General features: G+C 57.5%; 1 protein-coding gene across 3 annotated transcripts in view; it reads left to right on the forward strand.

Annotated features, from left to right (window-relative positions):
- The first annotated feature begins 1,069 nt into the window (after positions 1 to 1,069).
- Positions 1,070 to 21,825, forward strand: part of DGKZ (diacylglycerol kinase zeta) — a 56,246-nt gene continuing 35,490 nt past the window's right edge. The window contains exon 1 of one of the 3 annotated variants that reach the window (XM_068161494.1): positions 1,070 to 1,263. In XM_068161494.1, the coding sequence (XP_068017595.1) occupies positions 1,070 to 1,263 (194 nt within the window). Of the gene's footprint in view, positions 1,264 to 17,728; positions 21,347 to 21,825 lie in introns of those variants that run through there. The other 2 variants (XM_068161492.1, XM_068161493.1) reach the window with 2 other exon arrangements.

Below are 21,825 nucleotides of genomic sequence, written 5' to 3' on the forward strand. Positions count from 1 at the left end.
GGAGGCCCGAGGTGCTGCGGCTGGCGCTGGCAGCTCGTGCTTCACAGGGACTTGGGAGCAAGGCTGACCGGTGCCCTGCCGGCAACCCCTTCCTCTTCTGCCGGTGCTAGCGCCGGGCTCACGCAGCAGAGTCGCCCCGGCGGGCATGTCACACGGCCCGGCCTGCGAGTGCAAGGGGTCGGCGGGGTTTGCCTGGGGTACCGAGCTCCTCCTGCAGCTGGTGGGCGCTGGGAGGTGTGTCCCTGTGTCCCCATCACCGCCAGCCCTCCTGGGCACGGCTGGTCCTGGAGGTGGCGAGCAGGACCTGCCCTGCGGTGATCAGGGGTCAGTAGGAACAGCTTCGCTGGGCTGGCAGCTGGGACACTGCCCGGACAGCCCCCTCAGCCCCGGTTCGGCAACGCGGGGAGCAGTCGCCACGACCAGCTTATTTTCCACGCAAATGAGGGCTGTCCGCGGCCCCTGTACGGCGGGGAAAGCGCTCCCTCGCCGCAGGGCAGCCCTGGCGCCACCGGCCAGGCGGAGTAGCCAAGCCCCTACCCTCCGACCACGACAGGGAGACGGAGAAGCGGGGCGGGGGGTTCGCCAGGCCGAGGAAAACTCGGGCAGGGAGTCGCAGTGTCCGCCTCGCTGATAGCTCCCGGTCCCCGGAGAGGGCGGTGGCGGCAGCGGGGCTGTTGGCTCCGTCCCCCCTCGTCCGGCAGTGAACAATGGGAGGCGGAGAAGGAGAAGGAGGAGGCGGGGGTAGGCTCCGCTGTTGCCGCCGAGCCTCTTCCCGAGCGCTGGGTGTCGGCGGCGGGGCTGACACTCAGCTTCCTGAGCCGACAGCGCCGGGCGCCGGGCCACGGGGCCGAGCCCGCGGGCGCCGCCGCCTCCAGTCCCGCTTGCCGCACGGGCGGCAGCAGGGGGCGCTGCGCGGCGCGGCCTCCGGGGCGCCGGTGCCTTCCCGCACTTCCTGCCGGCCCTGCCGGGCGGGAGCCGCCCCCGGCCGTCCCGGCCCGCCCGCTCCCCTCCCCTCCCCTCCCCTGGCGCGGGGCGGCGGTAGCGGCGGTGCCGAGTCGCGAGCCTGGCCATGGAGGCGGCGCGGACCCCGCCGCCCGGCGGCTCGCCCTCTGCCTCCTGCTCCTTCTCCGCTGCCACCGCCGCCGCCTCCTCCTCCGGGGCGTCGGGCGGCGCCGAGCCCGAGCGGGGTCTACCGCCGCCACCTCCGCTGGGCCGCCGGCACAGCAACAAGCGCTTCACCGGCCTCAAGCTCTTCGGGCGCAGGTGAGCACTGGGCGGGCGCTGTGCCCGCGGGCTCCGGGCAGCGGCTGCCCCGGCACCTGGCAGTGGGGTAATGGGGGTCGGGGCGGCGGGGGGGGGGTGGTGGGGTGGGGTTTGAAGGAGGCCGGTTCCCCGAAGCAGGGGCTGGCTACGGGCGGCTGGAGCATCCCGATCGGAGGCTGCAGAGCCGCTGGCCCGCCTCCGCCCGAGGGGAGCCTTCCGCAGGCGGGCAGCTGCCGGTTAGCAGCTGGCGGTTAACAGCTGCATCCCGCACCCACCGCACCAGGCCTCTCGGAGACGGTTGGTGCCGGTTATCGAGTCGGCAACCGGCTGAACGCGGCCGCCAAGGGATGCAGGGCATGGCGTGTGGGGCTGGAGGGAGATGAGTTTGTGTTTTGCGCCTTTGGAGCGCTTGACACGAGCAACGTGAAGTTGGGAAGCATCACCCGTGCTGTTCCCCGGAGAGGTCAGAGCCGCCTTCTCTCCGGAGGGTTCAGTTCCACCCGCTCGGAACCACCTGTCTCCATCCCCACTCACCCGTCCTTGTCTTTCAGTCCGGACTGATGTCTGTGCCGCTCCTGTGCTGCCTGCTGGCATCCCGGCTCCCAGCCGCTCCTTTACTCAACTTCTTCCCCAGAGGCAGCCAGGCTCCCTGCACTTCCCGCAGCCTTGGTGTTGGCTTCGTGGGATCTGGGGGCTTCTCGGCCCATGTGAATAGAAGGATGTGCCTGCCCTTAGGGAATAATTGACATCCAAAGGGACCTTTGGAGGTCTCTTGGCCCACCCTGCAGGATCAAATTTGATCAGGTTGCTGATGTTGAGCTTTGGGTGCCCCCAGGCTGGAGACAGCACTGCTTCCCTGGGTGCCTGCTCCTGTGCTTTAGCTCCGTGGGCACTTTTTACCCCCGATATCACTTCAGAGTTTCTCTGGTTGCAACCTTTGCCCCTTGTCTGTTAGGTTGTCACTGTGCATTCTAGGCAGCATCTGGCTCGATTGTCTCTGTACCTAACCCACCAAGTAGCTGAAGATAGTAATACTGGTCGTCCTTAACCTTCTCTTCCGGAGGCCAAACCACCCATATTGGCTTCTCCTTGTGTCTGATAGCTTCTGTCCACAGTCATCTTGGTGGCCCTGTGCTGAACTTGCTACAGCTTGCTAGCATTTTTGGCACAGAGGGAGGCCCAAAACAGAATGCAGTGGTCCCAGGTGGTGTCACAGGTGCAGGGTGGAGGGGAAGGGCCCCAAGCTGAATCTCGACAGCCTGGAGCTGGAAATGGAGTTTGCAAGGTCACTCCACCATGGAGCGGTGCTGTCCTCTGCTCTAGTTTCAGAGCTGGTGGCAGTGGATGTCTGGACCTCCTGGCCATCTCTGGCCTGCCTCCAGTACTGAAGGGCATCTCTCTCTGGCTCCCAGAAGTTCTGGCTGCCATTACTGCCACGTGTAGCAGAACCTGCACCCAGGGGAAGTTCTCCATGTATGAGCAACCTTCTGCAGCGTGGACACTTGGGGCGAGGCAGAATGGGGCAGGCAGGAGGTGCTGAGCTGGAGGGGGTCAGCAAACCCGCCAGGACAACAGGAAATGCCTGTCAGGTGGTTTGATGCATGAATGCCTCTCTTGCCCTTCTTCTGCTGATGGAAAGACCCAGTTCCCTCCAGCTCGGAGTGATGAATGCAGCACCCAGAGCCGCAGAGAGAGATTTCCATGGGCCTTCAGGGAGCGGCTCCCACGTGTGCCTGTGGGAAGTGGGCTTGGTTGGAAGCCATGTGGGATAACTGACTGCACGTCACCAAATTCATGCTCACCTAAGTGTTGGAGCAGAGGAGGGCGTGAAGTTTCACCTCCTCTGAGGGAACTGCAGGGGAAGGTTTTGTTGCGCTCTCAGTGAGAAGCACAGCCAGCGTCTACCCTCCAAATGCTTCCACCCGTGAGGAATTTTGCACCCCCTTCATTTCTAGGCTTTAGCCAGACCATATGTGGCTGGGAAGCAGTTCTAGAGGAAACTTAGGTAAGAGGCTGGAGCTTGCCTCCTAGCAGCAGCTCTCACAGAGAGAGGTCTCCCAGGGTGGGCGACTACATGCTGCTGGGCTCTGCCTGCAGCAACACCAAGAGATACAAGGCCCACAGAAGGGCAAGAGGGCCTGTCTTGTCCTGAGGACAAGTGAGCCCCAAGAGGACTTGATCAGAAGAGGGGTGAGCCCCCTTGCTCTGGCCTCTCTTGGTATGTTATTCCCCTGTGTTTTGCAAGTGGGCTTATTTCTGTACCTTGTAATTGCCTTACAGGAGGGTGGAGTAATTGGCTCCAGAGCTGATGGAGACAAGTGCACAATACGTGCATCTGGGCCACGGATGGGTAATTCTTTTAATTGGGCTGATAAAGGGATTTGGGCTGATCAGATAATAGGTGGTTAGGATTAAATTTCCTTCCTAGGTGCCCCATTTCTTGTGCTGTGGCTGAACAGCACTGTTTGCACTTTCCAGGAGGGACCTGGGGGAAGGGGTGCAAGTGCTGAGGATGAAGCTCCTTTCTTGCTGTCCCCGGTGCCTGAGGGGCTGGGATGGGTTTTCCCTGTGGGCTTTAGGGTCTTTAGCATATCCCCGTTCAGAGGAGGTATGTGTGATAGCCTGATGGCAGCATGAGGGTAGCCACCTCTGGGCAGCCAGTGGACAGCTGCCCTGCAGAGAGAGAGCATGGGACCAAGTGTTTGTCTGTGATCCTTTTGTCAGGCCAGGCTGTGGTGCTGGAGCCTGCACACACGCCTGGAGGCACCTGCCATTGCCCCAGGGAAGGTCTGTGGGTGGCATGGCGTGCGGGTAAACGGCACTTGAGAAACTGAGCTAAGCTCCCGCCCACGGCCCCGGGACGTCGCTTGTCACCCTCTTTTCTTGCAGCTTGATACTTGCTCATGTGAAAACTGGGGGAGATGTGCTGCTAGGATGGCAGCCCAACCTTCCCCAGCCCTGCTGTGTGGGGGCTGCCACTCTGTCTCCTCAAACCTGCATGGCCCTTGGCTGGCAAGCAAGGCCAGGCAGGGTGCAGGGCTGCGGGTTCCGCTTTGCCCTGGTGTGGGTGTGGAAGACGGGCTGTTGGGTGAGGGGAACCCCAGGTGCCCTGGGGGAAGACCAGGCAGCAGTGAGGAGCGTTGTGATCCGCATACTGGCAGGCTGAGAGACCGCTTACCTCAGGACAGGCTTTTTCACAACACACCTCGCTGCCAGCTAGCTGTTGAGCAATCCTGCTCCTCCTCCGTGCCTGCGGATTTTGCACACCTCTCGCTCTGAAACCCTCCAGCCTCCCTTCCCTGTCCCTCTCACAGGTGATGGGCTGGCATTAGCTGGGCCTGGGCCAGTGACACTCGTGGGAGGCCCCAGCTGTTCCCCGTGGTGACATCTGGGCTTCTTTGCAGGGCAGGTCAGATGTGCCGGGAGAGTTGTTCTCGCTGCCGTGTTTGCTCGGTGCTCTCTGCTCCAGATCTGACCTCACATGGGGTGACTTGGGGACTGTTGAGCTCACCAAGGAGAAAAGGAAAGCACCGGGCACGCTGAGCAGCCACGGCTCTTGGCAGCCAACACAACCTCTCGGCAGAGTGAGGCTGGGGCAGCTTCCAGGTTGCTGCAGGACTTTTGGGATAGGGCCTGGCTGCTCCCGTGGGCTGAGGTCCTCCATGGTGTGGCTCTTGCCTGCCACCTGCCTTGTCTCTCCAGCCCCAGGCATCCTTCAGCAGCTCTGCTGCTCTCCTAAGATCAGCGCAGGGCAGCCACGGTTCTGTGTGCCTGTGCTGGAGGAGGTGACAAGACCTCTAATCTGCTTAGGAGTTGGAGCATCCCTTCCAGGAAACCCTGTAATCTCCTCAAGGGGCTGAGAGGAGGCAGGATGATGTACCTCCTCCATCCTTTGCAGAAAAACAGTGCGAAGAGAGAAGGGCAGTGGAAGGGTAGGGGGATGCTGGGAGTGGGCACAGGTCTTTGCAAGGAGACAGTGTTGAGAAGGGGGGAGGGGCAGAGCCATGAGTGGTGCGAGAAGGGGGAGTTTGGGGGCTGTTTGATTGCATGGATCACCTACGACATGGGGGGGATGCTCTCGTGAAAGGCAACCTGAGCTGCGGCAGGTGGTGGGGGATGCAGTGTAGGATTTCCTTCACTCGTTGTGGTGCTGTGCCTGGGGAGCAGATAGTCTCCCCAGAGACCTGGCAAAGCCTCTAAATATAACTTCCACCTCTGCTCTCAGTGGAGCTCTGGTTTCTTTTTCCCAGGTGACTGTGAGCTGAAGCTCCTGAGTTAGCTCTCAGCCATGCATGCACTCTCTTGCTAGCTCCTGTAAATGGGTGATGACTGAGATGCTGAACTCAGGAGCAGAGCTGGGGCTTCAGGCTGATGCTTGGGCTCCCTGAATCTTGAGCCCACAAACCATCCTTTTTGGAAAAGAGGGGGGCCTGGCAGGAGGTGAATGACTTCTGCTGGAGACCTTTGGAAATAGGGACTCTGGTGCAGGACTGACTCAGGGACATGGACAAGGCGTGGAAATAGGGGAAACTTGTCCTGCTGGTTTTGAGCTGGCACAAGAGAATAAGTGGCTCTCTCTGTGATCCCAAGTCCAGATTCTTGCCCCAGTATTACAAAAGTAATACTCATGTGTTTCTGTTGCAACTTGCAGGCCCAGCAGCAGCTGCAGTCTCTCTCTGGGGAGCTGGGAGGCTTTCTTCTCCCTGTCAGGACATCACCAGGCAGAGGGGAAAGTTCTGCCAAGGCAGGTGATGAGGCCGTGCTGGCCAGACCAGTGCCCAGGAGGGACGGAGTCCTCCAGTCCATGCTGGATGCCTGTGTTAGACCCAACATTGGCTGTTCTCCTGCCTGCAGCTTCAGGGTTGATGCTTGAGGGCGTTAACTTTGTAGTTAACCATGAGCTTTGCCCCCAGGGGAAACTCTTCCTCGTTGCACCAGGGAGTAACTGAGAGGACCTCTTCCCAGCTCCTGCCATTCTAGACAGTAGGAGTTAATGGGCCTCCTGCCTCAGCCCTGCCTGCCAGGCAAGCTGTGCTGTCTGGGCTGGGCTGCATTGCCAGTTCCAGTTTCTACCTGTGGCTGTTGCTTCTGTGCCTGGGAACAGCCTGCCTGAGCTTTGCCCATCTCACAGTTGTCAGTCTTCCCTGATCCTGGGGACATAAGCTAAGCATCCCTGTCTTGGAGAAGCCCTGCCCAGCTGGCAGGGACCAGCGCTAGCTGGGGACCTGTCTCTGAATGACTTGGGGATGTTTTCCAGAATGCAGGTGCATGGTAGGTATGGGGCATTGGTATGGGAAGCCTGCCTCTCTAGGGGCAGACAGAGGTCTGGCTAGAGATGGTCTCACCCTTTGGTTGCTGCCTGGATCTCCGTATGCCTGGTGACAGTGGGAGATGCCTTTCGGTGCACCTTGCAGACCACAGGATGCCAGTTCATGGCACAGCAGACTGGTCCCAGCTGCAAGAGAGAGCTTCCAGCCAGAGAGGTGTGAAAACCCACCCAGCACCAGCAGGGAAGAGCTTGGTGTGTGCCCTTTCCCCCATCTCCCTGCCAGCTGCAGCTCTGCTGGCAGTGGGACTGGAGCAGCCTGGAAATGTGCTGTGGCTTTGCAGGAGGTCACATGTCCCCACTGGCTGGCCGTCCCAGGAAGTCATGGCAGCTAGCAAAGAGGCTTGTTGCAGAGGGTTTTTGCCTCTTTTTGGTGCACTTTGGCTCCCACAGGAAACGTGGGCGCTGGAACAGCCTGTCCCTTGCTTACCGTTCGCAGCCCAGGTGTGGAGCTGGAGCCAGAGCCAGAGGGTGGGGGGAACCCTTCCTGCCTACCTCCCCCTGCCTGGGGGTCCTACCTCCTCTCTGAATCAGGGCTCACCACTGTGATGAGGATGGAGAATCATGGGGCAGAAGTACAGCTTGGAGTCTCCTTCCAAGCTCCTGACCTCCAGGCACAGCCTGTGAGCCAGGCCAGACAGGGAGCGGGGGGTCTGTGTGGCCAGCCACATGCCATCTCCTCTGTGTGAAAGTTCCCCCTCCAGCAGATTATCCATATCTCATCCTGCCTTGCTGCTCTGGCCCTGGCCATGAGGCACTCAGATCCAGCACTAAGCCTCTTACCACCCAAGGCCGAGGTCACCATGCAAGCGGACGTGGCGTAGGGCACTCTGGCAGCAGGTGCTTGGCAGCTGCCACCGCTGAAATGTGCTGGGGGGTGGGGGGATGATTTCTGCATGGATTTTACACCCGTCAGAGGCTGGCAGATGGTGGGATTAAGGGGTGGCAGGGATTCTACTCTGTGAGAGCTGCTGGGATGCAGGGTTGGAGGCACCTCGCTCCCCAGCCTGGCTCCTGGCTGGGCTGTGGGTTGGCCTGGGGCCAGGAGATGCTCTGACAGAGGCTGCTGGCAAGGACTTGCTGCCTGGATTCAAACAACAACGTTACCCACCCACAAGTTACTTTGCCTGCATGGTAGATGTGGCAGGGGCAGGTTTTAGAGGGGTCCCAATAAAGGTGCTCCCACTCTGCACTGCGTCACCAAGAGCTGTCTGCTGATGGATCAGGGGTGCCAGGGTTTGGTGCCCATGCACAGGGGCTGCAGGGTTGGGAGCAGGTGGCCTGCCCTGCCCAGCCCAAACAATGTTCCTCCATGCAAGGCTTGGCAAGTGCCTTCATGATTTATTTGAAATTCAAATCCATGCCTGGACCCAGCAGTTGAGGTTAGGGCTGCCAGGAGCCAGGCTGGCGCAGAGAAGGAGGAAGAGAAGCAGGATTCTTTTCTCTGTGCCAACCAGGCATGGTTCCTCAGTTGTGCATCCCAAGGAGGTGCAGGCTCTGGGCTTCCTTATTGCAGCCAGCTGCATCAGGCTGGAGGTGACTCTGGACTGGGATATGTTGTCATCCCAGAAGCTGGAGTGTAGTGCCTGATGTTTGGTGACTGACTCTGAAGGGAGGAACAGCCTTGGTGGCCCCAGCTCTACGGATATTCTGCCTGCATTGACCTCCACAGCTGACAGCAGGGACAGCAGCGTGGGTGCCACTGGGGCCCTGGGGGCCTGCAAGTCCCTGGGGGGAGACTTTGCGGGTTGGAGGGGTGGCAAAGCCATGGAGGGGGAGGATGGTGCCATGGGCAGCAAGGCATATTTGTGGGGAGAGCTTGCTGACCACTCTCTTTGTGTCCCTAGACTCCACCTGCCCCACAAAGGTGTCTTCTCTTGTCTGCAGGGCAGGCAGCCCAGCCGATGGGGATCCAGGAGGATAAAGCACCGGCCGGCGGTGTATAAGTATGTGGCATTTCTCTTGGCTTGCACAGGCTGTGCAGTCCCAGCTGCTGCTGCAACCTTTCTGCTCAAGAGCTCTCCTCACTCTCTCGCCCACGTCTCACCCCACGTCACCCTCTTGTGTCGCACTAACTGAGGCCACTGGAAGCCAGGCTGCTTTCCTGCTGCCCCTGGCTCTAACCTTCTTCTAGAGGGCAACTCACTGCCAGACTTGCATTGTCTAACATGGTAGCCCTCGTTTTGGTGGTGTTTGGTCAGCTGAGGTCTTCCTCCTCTGTGTCCTAGCCATTGTGGGTGTTAGTGCTGTAGCAGCTAGACCCTGTGCATGCTGAGTGCTTTGATGACAACGCTGAGAGGCTGAGTAAGGCAAATGGCTGAAGCAACCTGAAGGCCAATAGGGCTGGAGCTGCCAGACTTGGTGGGAAAACAGGGCCTGGGAGACAGTTATGATTGATGGGACGTAGTCAATGTGTGGAAGTCAGTGCCCAAGCTAGCAATGGTGCTGGGGGCTCAGAAGTGCTCCTGAGAAGATGTGGAAGTTGGGGTAAGTCCCAGGTCTCCTTCCCAGGCTCCCTATGCCATGGTCATTGTGGAGCAGCACACTTGCCTGGTCAGGATTTGGCTGTGCTGGTGTGAGTGCCAGGCAGAAGCACTGCAGCAGAAGAGCTGGTCTGAGGACTGCTGCTTCCTGGCTTCTGCTCAGCAGTTTCTCTGGGTATCGCTCCAGCTGCACAGCATCCTGGGCCTTCCTGACTTCCCTGAGTGGTCAACTCGCCTGATCTTGTAGACATAAAAGTCTTGTGTCCCAATGCTGCTTGGGAGTCAAATGGTTGGAGGTGTTGGAAGTGAGAGGCAATATGGCTGTGGTTAGTGCTGTGCAGAGGAGAGGTGGTGGATGGGTTTTGGGGAAGCCCAGAGCCGTGGTGTGAACACCAGAGGGCATGGTTGCTCTTTGGAGCTCTTCAGCTGTGCAGCTCCAGCACTTTCCTCGGGGTTCGCTTCTGCTGGGTGTTGTGGCAACCCTCTGAAGGGTTGCTGGCCTGGTCTTCTTGCTCCTGGTTTCACTTTCTTCTGCAGAGGAGGGCTTTGCAAAGCATCCGTGTGGAGCTGCTTTTTTGTGTGCTGCCAAGGGTGCAGTGGCTGGTGAGCTTGCTGCCTTAAACTTACCAGACACTGCTGTGGGCTGGCTGGTGCTCAGAACCAACAGCCTGCTGCACAGGCTTGCATGTCCTGGTGGAACTTGGAGACACACAATGGCACCTGGAGCCTGGGTTGCTCCCCCTGTTCCAGTGGTCTTCTTCAGAGCATGTGTGGCCACACCATGGGAGTGGGAGCAGAGAAACTCAGGGAGCAGAGTGAGGCAGCCCTGTGCAACTGCTCTGCAATGAAGCATTAGCCCATGCCAAGAAGGGGGAAGGAGGTTTCCTGCTAGCACTGGTAACATTTCTTACCTAGGGATCTCCTCTCCACCTCTCAGGGATGGCTGGAGAGAAGAGCCTGTTGGTGAGGCTGCAGAAGCTGGCAGACGTGGGGATGTTAGGATGAGAGAAGAAAAGCATGGAAGAGCAGATATGCTGAGGGCATTTAGAACAAAAAGGGTGGAGGAGCAAAAAAAGGTCAGCTTTTCCTGCCCTTCCATTTGTAGCAGAGGGTCAAGGTGGTATTTAGCAAACCCAAGAAGTGACAGATTTAACACTGCTAAAAAGAATCACTTTAATTTCAACCTGGGGCTGGGGAGAAAATTATTTGGTAGCTCAACTGCCACGGGGTGAGAAAGTGAAACCAAAGATGAGGCTTGGTATCAGCAGCAGGCTCACAGTCAAACCAACAACTGTGTTTTGGGTGGCAAGTCAGCATGTGCCTGGCTTAGTCACAGCGTCACGATGAAGGCTTGAGGTGCAGGAATAGGAGAAGGTCTTTCCTGTCTTGGCCTCAGACTTGTGGGGGAGTGAAGATTACTGGGGCCTGGGTTTCTCAAGGGTGCTGAGCAGTTCCCCCACCCCCTTTCAGACACCTGCAGGGACTACCACCTCCAGGTTTCAGGTGTGTGGGACCCTACAGGAGGAGGTCTTAGTAAGTCACAGGAGGAAGGAGGAGAATGACAGCAGGAAGGGTTGCCTGGCTGGCTATTGGCATTCCCACTCTTGCTGTCTCCATTGAAAAGGGTTTGGAGAACTTTCTTGCTCCTTGGTCTACTTGACTTGGAAGGGATTTCGGGGCCAGGTACCGTCCACCCTGGGCATCCTTTTGGGCTGTTACCGTTTGCAAGTTTGGGTCCTGCCAGCCAGGACCTCCAGGAGGGAGGTGGGGCTGTGGCAGGGGGTGAGGAGCAGCAGGCAGTGTCACTGGGGGGGTTCTGCTGTGCATGTGGAGGACAGGGTGAGCAGGGTGGGCATGGGGTTCCTTGGCTGGAGATGGGACTGGAGACAAGCCACACATATCGTAGGCTCATAGAATGGCTTAGGTTGGAAGGGACCCTAGAGATCATCTAGTCCAACCTGCCAGCCATGGGCAGGGAAGCCTCTCAACTAGACTCAGCTGCTCAAGGCCTCATCCAACCTGGCCTTGGACATCTCAAGGGAGGAGACATCCACAACCTCCCTGGGCAACCTGTTCCAGTGTGCCACCACCCTCATACTGAAGAACCTCTTCATAAGACCCAGTATAACCTGCTCTTCCTCAGCTTCAAACCATTGCCTCTTGTCCTATCACTGGACACCCTTATGAAAAGTCCCTCTGCAGCCTTCCTGTAGGATCCCTTCAGGTATTGGCTGAACAACCCCAGCTCCCTCAACCTATCCTCATAGCAGAGGTGTTCAGCCCTTGGATCATCTCATTTCTTAGAAGGCTTTTTTACCTCGGGATGGGTGGCTGTTAATACCATGATTTTAATTTCCTCTGATAGAACATCCTGCCAGTCCCAGTAAGTGGGTATCAACAGCAATGGACTGGGAACTGTTCCTGGGCTAGAACATCCTGCCAGTCCCAGTAAGTGGGTATCAACAGCAATGGACTGGGAACTGTTCCTGGGCTAGAACATCCTGCCAGTCCCAGTAAGTGGGTATCAACAGCAATGGACTGGGAACTGTTCCTGGAGTTCCTTCTGCAGTCTCTCCTCCACAGCTGGAACTGTGGTCACCCTAGAGCTGTGAGGATACTGGGACTTACTCAAATGCTAGTGTCAGCTTGCTCTTGCCTGGCACTGGGAAGGGAAATCTGAAGGACACATACCCTGTGTAGGAAATGGGTCAGAGTCCTCCATCCTTCAGCCGCTGCCAGGTTTGAAGGGAGAGAGGACCGACAAGGGGTCAATATCTCCTGCCTGCTCTGGGCATCATCTCCCCTTCCCTTTTGGCACCGTGAGAAAAGAGCTGAAGGCAATCTGCATGGCAGCTTTGGTGTGGTGAAGTTTGCTCATGTGTCCTTGCCCATCTCTGGCCGCCACCACTTAGCAGAGGCCACTCGGTCCTTCTGCCGTGACACAAACAGTGGCAGTGGTGGGAGCTCAGCCTTCAGGCCTGGCTCTGCTCTGGTTAATGGTTTCCTGTGAACCACTTTCAAGGCAGCTGTCCTCCTTCATCACATTGGCAACAGCCTCCCCTGATGTTTTGTTATGATTGCTTTACTGTAGTCTCTCTTTAGGCCCCAAGGAGCACTGGACATGGTCCAAATCCATGCAAGCTCCTACAAACAGAAAAGAGCTCACTGTCTAATTTTACCCATGACATGCAGGCAAGGGGAAGGGGCAGGCAGGAGGAGACAGGGTGTGAAAGGATGAGGTCCCAGCTGTGGCCACCAGTGCTGACTCAATACGGCCACGTGCGTGGCTATCAGGCTCCCATCCACGGGTAAATGACTGAAATAACAGCAGCTGGTGACTCACACCTTGCAGGCTTCTGGAGTGAGCTGGCCTTCGACATGACCCCCCACAACACACTCTGCAAAGGCCAAAGTCAGGATGGGTTTCATGGTCCCAAAAGGGAATGGGGTTGTCTTTGGCCAGGAGCAGGTCTCTGGGGGCAGCTGGGGGGGGGAACTTGGATAGCAGTGAAGTGCAACGGGGAAGTCCCCAGTCTGGCTGTGAGAGGTCTCATGTGGAGGTTAGCAGCACCCAGGGGAGGTAAAAAGCTCCTGAGACGCCTGTGGAGCCCACCCAGACCAGACACTGTCCATAACTCAGGACCAAGTTACCTCCCTCTGCATGAACATGGCAGGGTGGCTCGGCTTCCATCAGCCCCGCAAACCCCTTCACCGAGGTCCCAAAGAGGTGGGAGCAAATCGCTTCCTGGGCGAGTTCCGCCTTCATTAGCCTCTTCGGTTCTGCTCTTGCCGCTCTAGGGGAGCGGTGGCATCCCCTCGGTGCAGTCGGGCGCTCGGAGGGCAGCTGGGTGCCGGGGCAGGACACCCGTTTCTGTTTGTGGGCCCCTCCGGGCACGGGCAGGCGGGAGGAAGTGCTGTCGGTGACTTTAACGAGCCCTGTCGGGGTTCGAGCGGCGCGGGAGGAGGCGGGGAGCAGCCCAGCACTCGCTCTCCAAACTAGGACTTGGCCGGGGAGGGCTGCTCCCCGCCGCCGCTGCTGCGCGGCCGCCGCCACCCGCTCGGCGCCTGGAAGGGACCCCTCAGCCACTCCGGAGCAGGTCATGGGGGCTTCCCCCCACGCTCTCCGCTTCTCTCCTCGTCCTTCTCCTTTTGCTGCTTTTGTTTGTGCCGGGCGGGGGATGGGAGGGGGCCGCGGGAGCCAGCCCTGGGTTCGTGGGTGCCGCTTGGGCAGGTGCTGAGTCTCGTCCTGCTGGGGAAGGGCAGGGGGAGCAGACCCCAGAGGCAGCCTCAAGACACTCAACCTTACGCCTGCGGAGCTGTTTGCTCCTGGAGGCTGGAGCGAGCCGCTGGGCTGAGCTGGGGGCTCCACGGGACGCAGCTGCCGCGGCACTCGCTGGTATCTGGCTGTCGTTTCCCCTTTGGATACAGGGCACGGGATTTTTCGACCAGGGGTGCGGTTCCAGCCACCCAGTGTGCTGCCCGTTACAGCACTGGCTGCATCATGCCAGTCTGTGTGGCATAGGGATGGCTGCGGGACATCGGCAGGTGGCAGAAGACAGCAGTGTGGGGAGCCAGTCGGTGCTGTGCTGGGACCCCCGGGCCACGGCCACTTTGCTCTGGGATAGTTTAGGGAAGCAGTACAGACTTGTGGGCTCCTGGCACCTCCCTGGTGCTGGTGGCAGTGAGGTGCCCTGCTTCTGCTGGGACCAGGGGAATGCCTTTCCCAGTCCCTGCCATGGGGTGGAGGGGGCATTCAGCTCCCATCTTTCTGTTGTCACTGCCTGTAGCTGAGTGCCTGGGGCTCTCTTGGCTTTGCTTTGGGAGGTGCAGAGGTCTTTACATGCTTTTGGGATGTCCAAAGACTTACCAGCCCTGGGAATCACTGTCTGTGCTCTGCACCTGCCATGCTGCAGCTTTATCTTTTCACCTCCTCCCTGGGGCTGCTGCCCCAGACAGGTGCTGCATATTAACCAGCTCAGGATAGCACCATGCTGGGATTTTGTCCCCACTGGCAGGGGCAAAACTCTGGGACTGCTTATGGAGTTTGGATTAGACAGCTGGGCTGTGGGACCAGCTTCCCTTTAAATAGCACATCACTTGTGTCCCTCCTTTACGGGAGGCACAGAACTGTGCATGCTGAGGGAGGAAGCCAGCCCTGGGGAGGACGGTGGGAATCTGCTAAAGAAACCATTGACTGGGCTTCCAAACTGCCTGGAGGCCCTGCTTAGCTCCCCACCACCTTGCTTGATGCAAATCACCCTGCAAAGGGAGATCAGAGAGAGAGAGAGAAGAAACTCCCAAAGTCCTTCCCAGCCTGTGTTGCTGGTCCTGCTGATGGGACCAAAATAGAAACTGCGTGGCCGGCCTCTCCCTCGACCCCTGCTCTGCCTCACCCCCAGCACGCTGGAGGTGGTTGCTCACCCTCTGTGTTTCATCCTGGATTAATTCACTGCCTGAGGCCATCAGGCCTGCCAAACACAGCAGCAGATTGTTTAAAGCAGGGCTGTTGGATTTCTTGATAACCAGGAGGCAGATTATTTACTGTAGTGGCAAATAAACTTCATAATGTTATGGTGGTGGAAAGTTGTCAAGGGATATGAATGCCCAGAGTCAGGCCAGGAGCCTCCAAGGAGACTGCTTTGGTTTAAATTAAGACAAAACACTCTCTTCCATGGATTTTGGGAAGGAAATCACATTGTTGTAATGGGAACATGACTCTGAGCCTTGGGGCTGGCACAGCCTCGACTTTACGAAGCATAAGTGGAGGGTCTGAGCAAGTCTGGCAGATGTGCCTTAAAGCAAATCTCAGGTTCACCCTGTAAAGGTGATGAAGGGGTGGTGGCACCAGGGCATAGTGCAGAGCTTGGGGACAGGCAGGATGGAGCTTCCACCAGAAGGGTGTGTGGGCTGTGCTAGGAACTGGTGAAAAAGTCTCAGGCCCTTCTGCTCCCATCCCCTGCTCAGCACAGCAAACTGAACTTGAGAGCATTTTCCTGTGAAGGGCCAGGCAGCAGGGTCAGGTAGCAGATCCCTTTGGTCTTGCCTTGATCAAGGCAGGGCCAGGCAGTGGGGACAGCATTCAGCTCACTGTGTGGTCTTGGGCAGTTCCTTTGACATGGCTTTGTCCCTTGGAGACATTTTCTGTGACAAGCTGCAAAGACCTCAGGTCTGAGAGAAGATCCTCTCAAGGTGCATCCATGTCACCACCACCCAGTTTCTAAGGCCTTGCCTTGCTTTCTCACTAGGAGGGAGGTCTGAAGTCCCTTGGATCAACCCCAGGTCTTGCTGAGAGACTGGTGGGAACCTGTTCCACTCTGAGTGCCCTGGAAGGACCTGAAACTGCCTTCTGCAGCTTGGAAGGGCAACCTTAAGGTTACAGCAGTAATCTCCTCCTCCGCAGTATGAGCCTGACAGTACAACTGAGGATGTCCTTGGCTGTGGTTTGCCTTGGGAATGCCTTGCTCTTCCAGCTTGGGAGTTGGGGAGCGAGGTGCTGTGGCCTGTGTAGGCAGTGTAGGTGGTGGCACTTGTTGCAGCAGATCAGATGGATGCATCCTAAAATAGAAGCTAAGCACAGCCCACAGCTCACCCCTCATGATGCTTTGAAAGGCTCTTGGTTTAGAGAGAGCCTCCCCACACCCGTGCTGCTGGGGGAGCCACATCCCCTTTGCTTGTGCTGGACCCAGCACAGGGGAGGTCCTGACTCTTTCTTCTTTGTGTGATCTAGAAGAGATTAGAGCTGGAATGGAGATTTGGGGTAGAAGCAAACTGTGCAGTTTGGGATCTTGCTGATCTCTGCTCACCTCACTGAAATCAAAGCCTGACGAGGCCTGCACCAGATCATGACCAGCATTCTCCCTTCCTCAGCAGACCTCATCTGTGCAGGCTGCAATTTGTGGCACATTGGAGAGGGCTGGCCAGAGAACCTGAGGGTGAGGAAGGGCCAGTGACTGATGCTTGGGAGTAGGGTAGGAGAGCAGGGTACAGGGTCTCAGCAGGGATGGTGGGACAGCAGTGTACATAGGAAGACTGAAAAGAGGGATTGGTGATGGAAACTGAGGCTGAAGGCAAGCAGTGGTACGTCAGCAGGGCAAGGATGAGCAGCAGCTCCCTGGATGGCCTCTCAGGTTCTCGTCCTTTGATCCCTGCAGTGTCCTGGCAGAGTAGAGGCAGAGGCAAAAGCCCAGGAGATCTCAGTGTCATTCAGGGGTGGCTATTAATAACACTTACACTTTCCCTGTGATTGAGCTGCATAAGGCAAGTGTCCTTTCCAGGGGAAGACAGCTTGCAAACTGAAAGGGGCTCCTGCTTGCATGCTGCCAGCTCCAGGGACACAGCAGCTCCCCAGCACCACCAGCAAGCTGGGATGCAGGGACACAGCTGGCTGCCATCAGGATGGGCACTCGTCATGGAACAGGATGAAGCTCTTGAACGTCTTTCCTTTGCTGTAGCCCCATGGTTGGAAAAAATGCCTTCCAGTCGACTAACTGGAGGTTTGCTAAAAGGTCAGGAGGAACTGATGATGTTTTTCAAGTCAAACTTCTCAAGGCTTGTGTGTTTTGCTGTCATGAGGGCCCTGCAGCAGGTTCCTCTTGCCACCCTTGGTGCCAGGAGCAGGATGCCAGATTTGGCACTGTATGAAGGTAACCTGAGATCTCTGTTGCTTCTGGGCACTGGCAGAAATAGACCAGGTTGCTGGAGGCACAGAGGAAATAATAACATAGAGTAAAGGCTGAACAGACATGTGTCACAGCATTCTTCTATGTGTCTCAGGGTGCAGAGGGCCTGGTCAGTGTGGTACCTGGGAGTTTACCTGAGGCTAGTAAACCAAAGCAGAATAACAGAGCTGAATATCAAGAAGCTCCTCTTGATGTGAGCAGAGCCTGTGACTTGGGGAACACTCCGTGTTTAGCCCTAGGAGTCAGCCTGTTTGGTTTTGGAGCTACCACCACTGTGGGAGGGATGGCTGCTGCCTGTCCAGAGAGCATGATCTCCATATCAGCTGATCCACCAGCTCTGTGTCCACTGAAGTCACAAGATGCAAATTCTTCCTCTTCAATCCCTGCTTGGCTTTCCAAGGGCATACATAGATCCTGCCACTGAGGTTAGCTCTGTCCTCAAGAGTAAGAGGTTGAAGTTTGCTCTGAGTGCCCAGAGAGCTTACTGCAGCTGCCTCCTTCCCACTCAGCTCCTGAGGACAGCACTGTTGCCTGCCTGGGCTCCAGGACACGTTGCTACATCAAGAGCATCTCTGTCCACCAATGCTAGGCAAGGAGTGTGGGTGTCTGGGGGGGCTCTAAGAGATCTGTTTAGGAAAAAGAAAAGAAACCAAACCTACAAAGAGCTCTGATTGCAGATCATGAGCAGACCAGAGCTCCTTCCTCATTCACAGGAGATTGAAAAGATAGTGCACAGCTGCCCCTAAGTGTAGAGTTGATATCCTAGTGCATGCAGCAGAACTTCCTTTCCTGCCACCTTGCACATGCCAGGCTGTGTCCATCCAGCCTCCCTACCTAGCAGAGCTGAGCAAGGCAGTCTGCAGAGCAGTTATAGGTGCTGGCTCTTCTCCTTCTCATCCCAGCAGTAAAGAGTGGAGATCCCAGAGATGTGATGTGGTCACCCAGAGAAGGCCAAGGGCTTCCAGGTGTTAGCTCCCGTCATGCTCCTCTCCACCTGGTTCCCCAGCTGCTCTGCACTCAGCTCTGCTGATGCACATCAACCCTGGGCACCCCCCAGCACTCTGTCCATCTGCTCCACCAGTGGCAGCCCTCAACACCTGTGATGCACCATTTGGAGCTCATATTGGAAGTAGGCTGCAAGAGATGGGGATGTCTTCACCCATCCTGAGCTGCCACGTGCTGCTGTTTGGGGCTGTCAGATGATTTCCTGCTAATAACCTTCACCACTGGTGGCCAGAGCGTGAGTCCATGTGCCCCTTGCAGAGAGCACTGAAGATGAAAATGGCTGTAATCAGCTAGTACCCATGCATAAATGTCAAACCAAGGTAGTTCTAGCAGATTTCCTCACGAGACTGTGGTGCAAAAAGGAAGGAAGCTGTGTTGAGAGATCTTCCTGCCCATAGCTGCAGCTCAGCAAGCAGTAGAGCAGCCTCATGCCGGAGGGAGCGTGCATTCAGCTTGTTTGGGATGTAGGTAGTCAGTACATCTCCCCCAGCAGCTAAAGCTGGCCAAAAAGGGACTGCTGCAGCATGCCACACCCAGGCAGTGTTCTTCCTTGGGGTTTTTACCACATTTTATTGGTTCAGACAATTTTTAACCCCCCCGTTGTTGATGGTGCAATTTACTGTGCATCATCCTGCAGACGATGGGGAGAAGGGGCAGGAGTGGAACACTGGTTATTGAGGACAGGCTGGGAGCAGGGTGGTCAGAAAAATGTACTTTTGGCCCCTGCAAAACTGCGTGGGTCTTGGTGGGGTGATGGTTAACCAGCTGGTGACCAAGTACTTGCATTGGTCACTCTGGTGGGATTTGAAACCCTCTCAGGAGATGGCACTTTTGGTTTTGCTTTCAATTCAGCCAGACTTAAGCTGCCCTGGTCCTTCTTCTGGAGGGCATTGCTGTCCTTTCTCTCTGTGCTAATTTATTTGAGTACAGGCCTGGCAATGAGACTGTAGAAACTAAAAGGCTGGCTTCCTTGGCTACCAGCCTGAAGGAAACCAAACCAAGCCTGGTCTTCTCCAGAAATACAAAATCAGCTTTGTGCTTATCTAACAGAAACAGAGGTGCAGCCCAGTGGGTTTCTTGTGCTGCAAACACTAAGCAAAAGCTCCAGATTGTGGTCCAGAAAATAACACACATGTCCTATCTTGTATCTAATTTCCAAGCAGAAGGGGAAGTTTCTGACAGATTTCCCTGTTTGTGTGGACCTTGGGCCAATGGAGGGTTGGGTCAGGGTGTTCTCCTGAAGGTCCTCTGGTATTGCTGACCTGCAGGCAAGTGCATGGAGGAGCATGAGAAGGGAGGAAGGTAGAAGCAAGTGGAGCAGATGCCAGCCTTAGTGCAGTGGTATGCAGCATGTCTGTACTCCCATGGTAGATAGAGGAGAGGCTTTGTACAGCATAGACATTGTTGAGAGTGACAGTGGTGGCCTGTGTGTGCCTGGAGGCTCCCATGATCTGGAGCTCCCTGCCTTGGGAACAACTGAAGAAACAGAAGTTTGCTCCTACCAAACTGTGGCTCTGGGTGGTTTGGGGTTTTTTAGTTGTCCTTAAATAAATCCTGTTTAGCAGCTGAAGAGGTAGTGGCTGGAGGGTGGGAAGTGAAGCACTAGCTCTGGAGGAGGGGAATGTTGCAGCTAGCCCCTTCCACTCCAGCCTGTGCATGCCAAGCCACCAGTGCTGAAACTGCTCCAAGATCTTCCACCTGTGGTTGGGGCTTTCCACAGGCTGCTGCAATGTCCGGGCAGCCTGTCAAGCTTTGAGGGCTGGGCAGGGAAAGGTCAAGACTCCCCAGTAGAGCTCTTTCCATCAAGAGAGGGAAGTTTCATGCAGGCCAAGTGTGATGATTTTCCTAGCTTTCCTCCATGCTACTCTAGCTCTCTCAGCCAGCTTCTACCAAATCTGCCTGCCCTGCTTTTAACTGCCTGGTTGAGTTTCTTCTTTAGGAATTTGCCAGGGCTAAATTTCAATTTGCTGTGAACTTGCTGGGGCTCATGCTTGGCCAGAGCAAGTCCCCGTGGGCAAACTGGGTGGACCAGGTGGTCTGTTCAACCAAGTAACAAGTGATAGAACAAGAGGAAATGGCAGCAAGTTGCACCAAGGCAAGCTTAGATTGGATATTAGTCAGAGATTCATAGAATGGTTTATGTTGGAAGGGACTTCCAAGATCATCTAGTTCCAACCCCCTCCACCAGGTGAGGAACTGCTCCAATTGAACGTGGTGCATGTATTAGGAAGAGTTTCTTCACTCAAAAAGGGTTATCAGGCATTGGAATGGCTTGCCCAGGGCAGTGATGGAATCCCCATCCCTGGACATATTTGAGAGTTGTGTAAATGTGCTTCTGAGGGCTATGGTTTAGTAGAGGACTTGTCACTGTTAGGCTGATGATCAGACTTGAAGATCTTAAAGGTTTTCTCCAGGCTAGGAGATTCGGTAATTCTGTGACCAGCACGAGGAGGGTGGAAGCAGTCAACAGCACTGACTGGCACCTCAGAGTGCAGGGGCTCTGCCAGTCCCACAGCCATGAGCTGGGTGTGCAGAGGGTCCTGGCCAGGCGGCAACACCTGCCCTGCCATTGCAGCATCCCTGGGCTGTGGGGGAGCTGTGGGGAGTGGGAGCCCCAGCGATGCATCTACCCAGCAAGCAGGTCCTAGCCCTGCTGTGCACCCCAGGTGGCATTGCTATGTCACCCTGTCCCCTGCTGTCTCCTCCTCCCGCTGCCCTGACCCCTGCAGCCTGGCCTTGGGGACTCACGAGGAAGCCTGCTTAATTGCCGGTCTCTGTGTTAACAGCCACCGCCCAGGTGTGATGGAAACCTTTTTTAGGAGGCATTTTGGGAGGAAGGGGCAGCGACGCAGCAGCGTGGTGGCCGTGCCCACGGGCAAGGCCAGGCGACGCTCTCAGGCCGGGCTGCCCTCCGCCTCGCTGGCAGAGCGCCGCCGTGGCTCCGGCACGCCGCCGCCAGCCCTCTCCTGCCTGGGCCAGCCCCGGCCCGCCGGCCGCCGCCGCCGCTCCAGCACCGCTCCGCCCTGCCTCAGCCCCAGGTTCGCCGTGCAGACCAAGCGCCGTGGCCGGGCAGGAGCCATCGACACCCACCTGCTGGGTCCCTCCATCCTCCTGGCCAGCCTCATCCCCACCGGCCCGCAGGCGGACGGGGCGCCCCACACCAACAGCTCCAGAGCCGAGTCTCCGGAGGATGACAGCGAGGTGGCAGCGGGAGCCGAGCGGGGCGGGCGTGAGCGGTGGGCCGAGGAGCGGTGGCTGGCCATGCTGCCCCGGCTGCGGCCGCTCCAGTCGGGGCTGCTGTCCCGTGGTCCCCGCTGCCTGCGGCGTGCCTCTTCCCACCTCCTGCCCACAGAGTCCATTTACGGCCGGGCCGCCCACGGCTTGCCGGGCCGCTACCGCCGCCTCAGCCAGCGCCGCCGCTCCAGCGATGCCCCCCGGCCCGGGCTGCTGCCCTCCGGACACCTGCGGCTGGGGGCCCAGCGCTGTGCAGGGGCAGCTGCCGCCGAGTGCCCCTCTGCTGCCCTCCCTGAGTGCTTGGGACCGGAACCCACTCGCCACACCGCCCCAGGCGGCTGGAGCCCCCGGCTGCTGTACGTATGACGGCAGCGTGCCAGGGGGCGATGCCTCGGGCAGGGGAGGCTGCGTGCAGACCCAGGCTTGGTGGGGAAGTAGGGAAGAGCTTTGGTTGCCCTCCTGGACCAGCGCTGCCTCTGATGCTCTTGGTGCAGCCTCTAGGGCTTGCCGGTGTTCCCTCCTGTGCCAGCCTGGAGCTCGAGGGAGGTGACAAGCTTGGTTTTGGGCTGGAGAAGCACACTTTCTCCAGCTAGCTGGCTCTGCTGCTTATTTCTTCCAACCCAGAGCATCTGGAAGAAACTCACTAGCCTCAAACAAACAGTTACATTTTGGGGAGACCAGCTCACTCCCCAAAACACCCCAGGCTCTGAGATGCCTTAGCATAGGAGAGCTGTGGGGAACCTCTGTGGGGCAAGGGCTCTGGGTTGTCCCTGCTAAGGTAGCCCCACCAGCACAGCTCGGTGGACCCTCACAGGCTGTTTTGCAATGGCCATGT

This window comes from Melanerpes formicivorus, unplaced genomic scaffold (assembly GCF_026170545.1).
Source record: "Melanerpes formicivorus ecotype bairdi unplaced genomic scaffold, bMelFor1.0.p_v2 SCAF_58, whole genome shotgun sequence".
Classification (NCBI taxonomy): domain Eukaryota; kingdom Metazoa; phylum Chordata; class Aves; order Piciformes; family Picidae; genus Melanerpes; species Melanerpes formicivorus.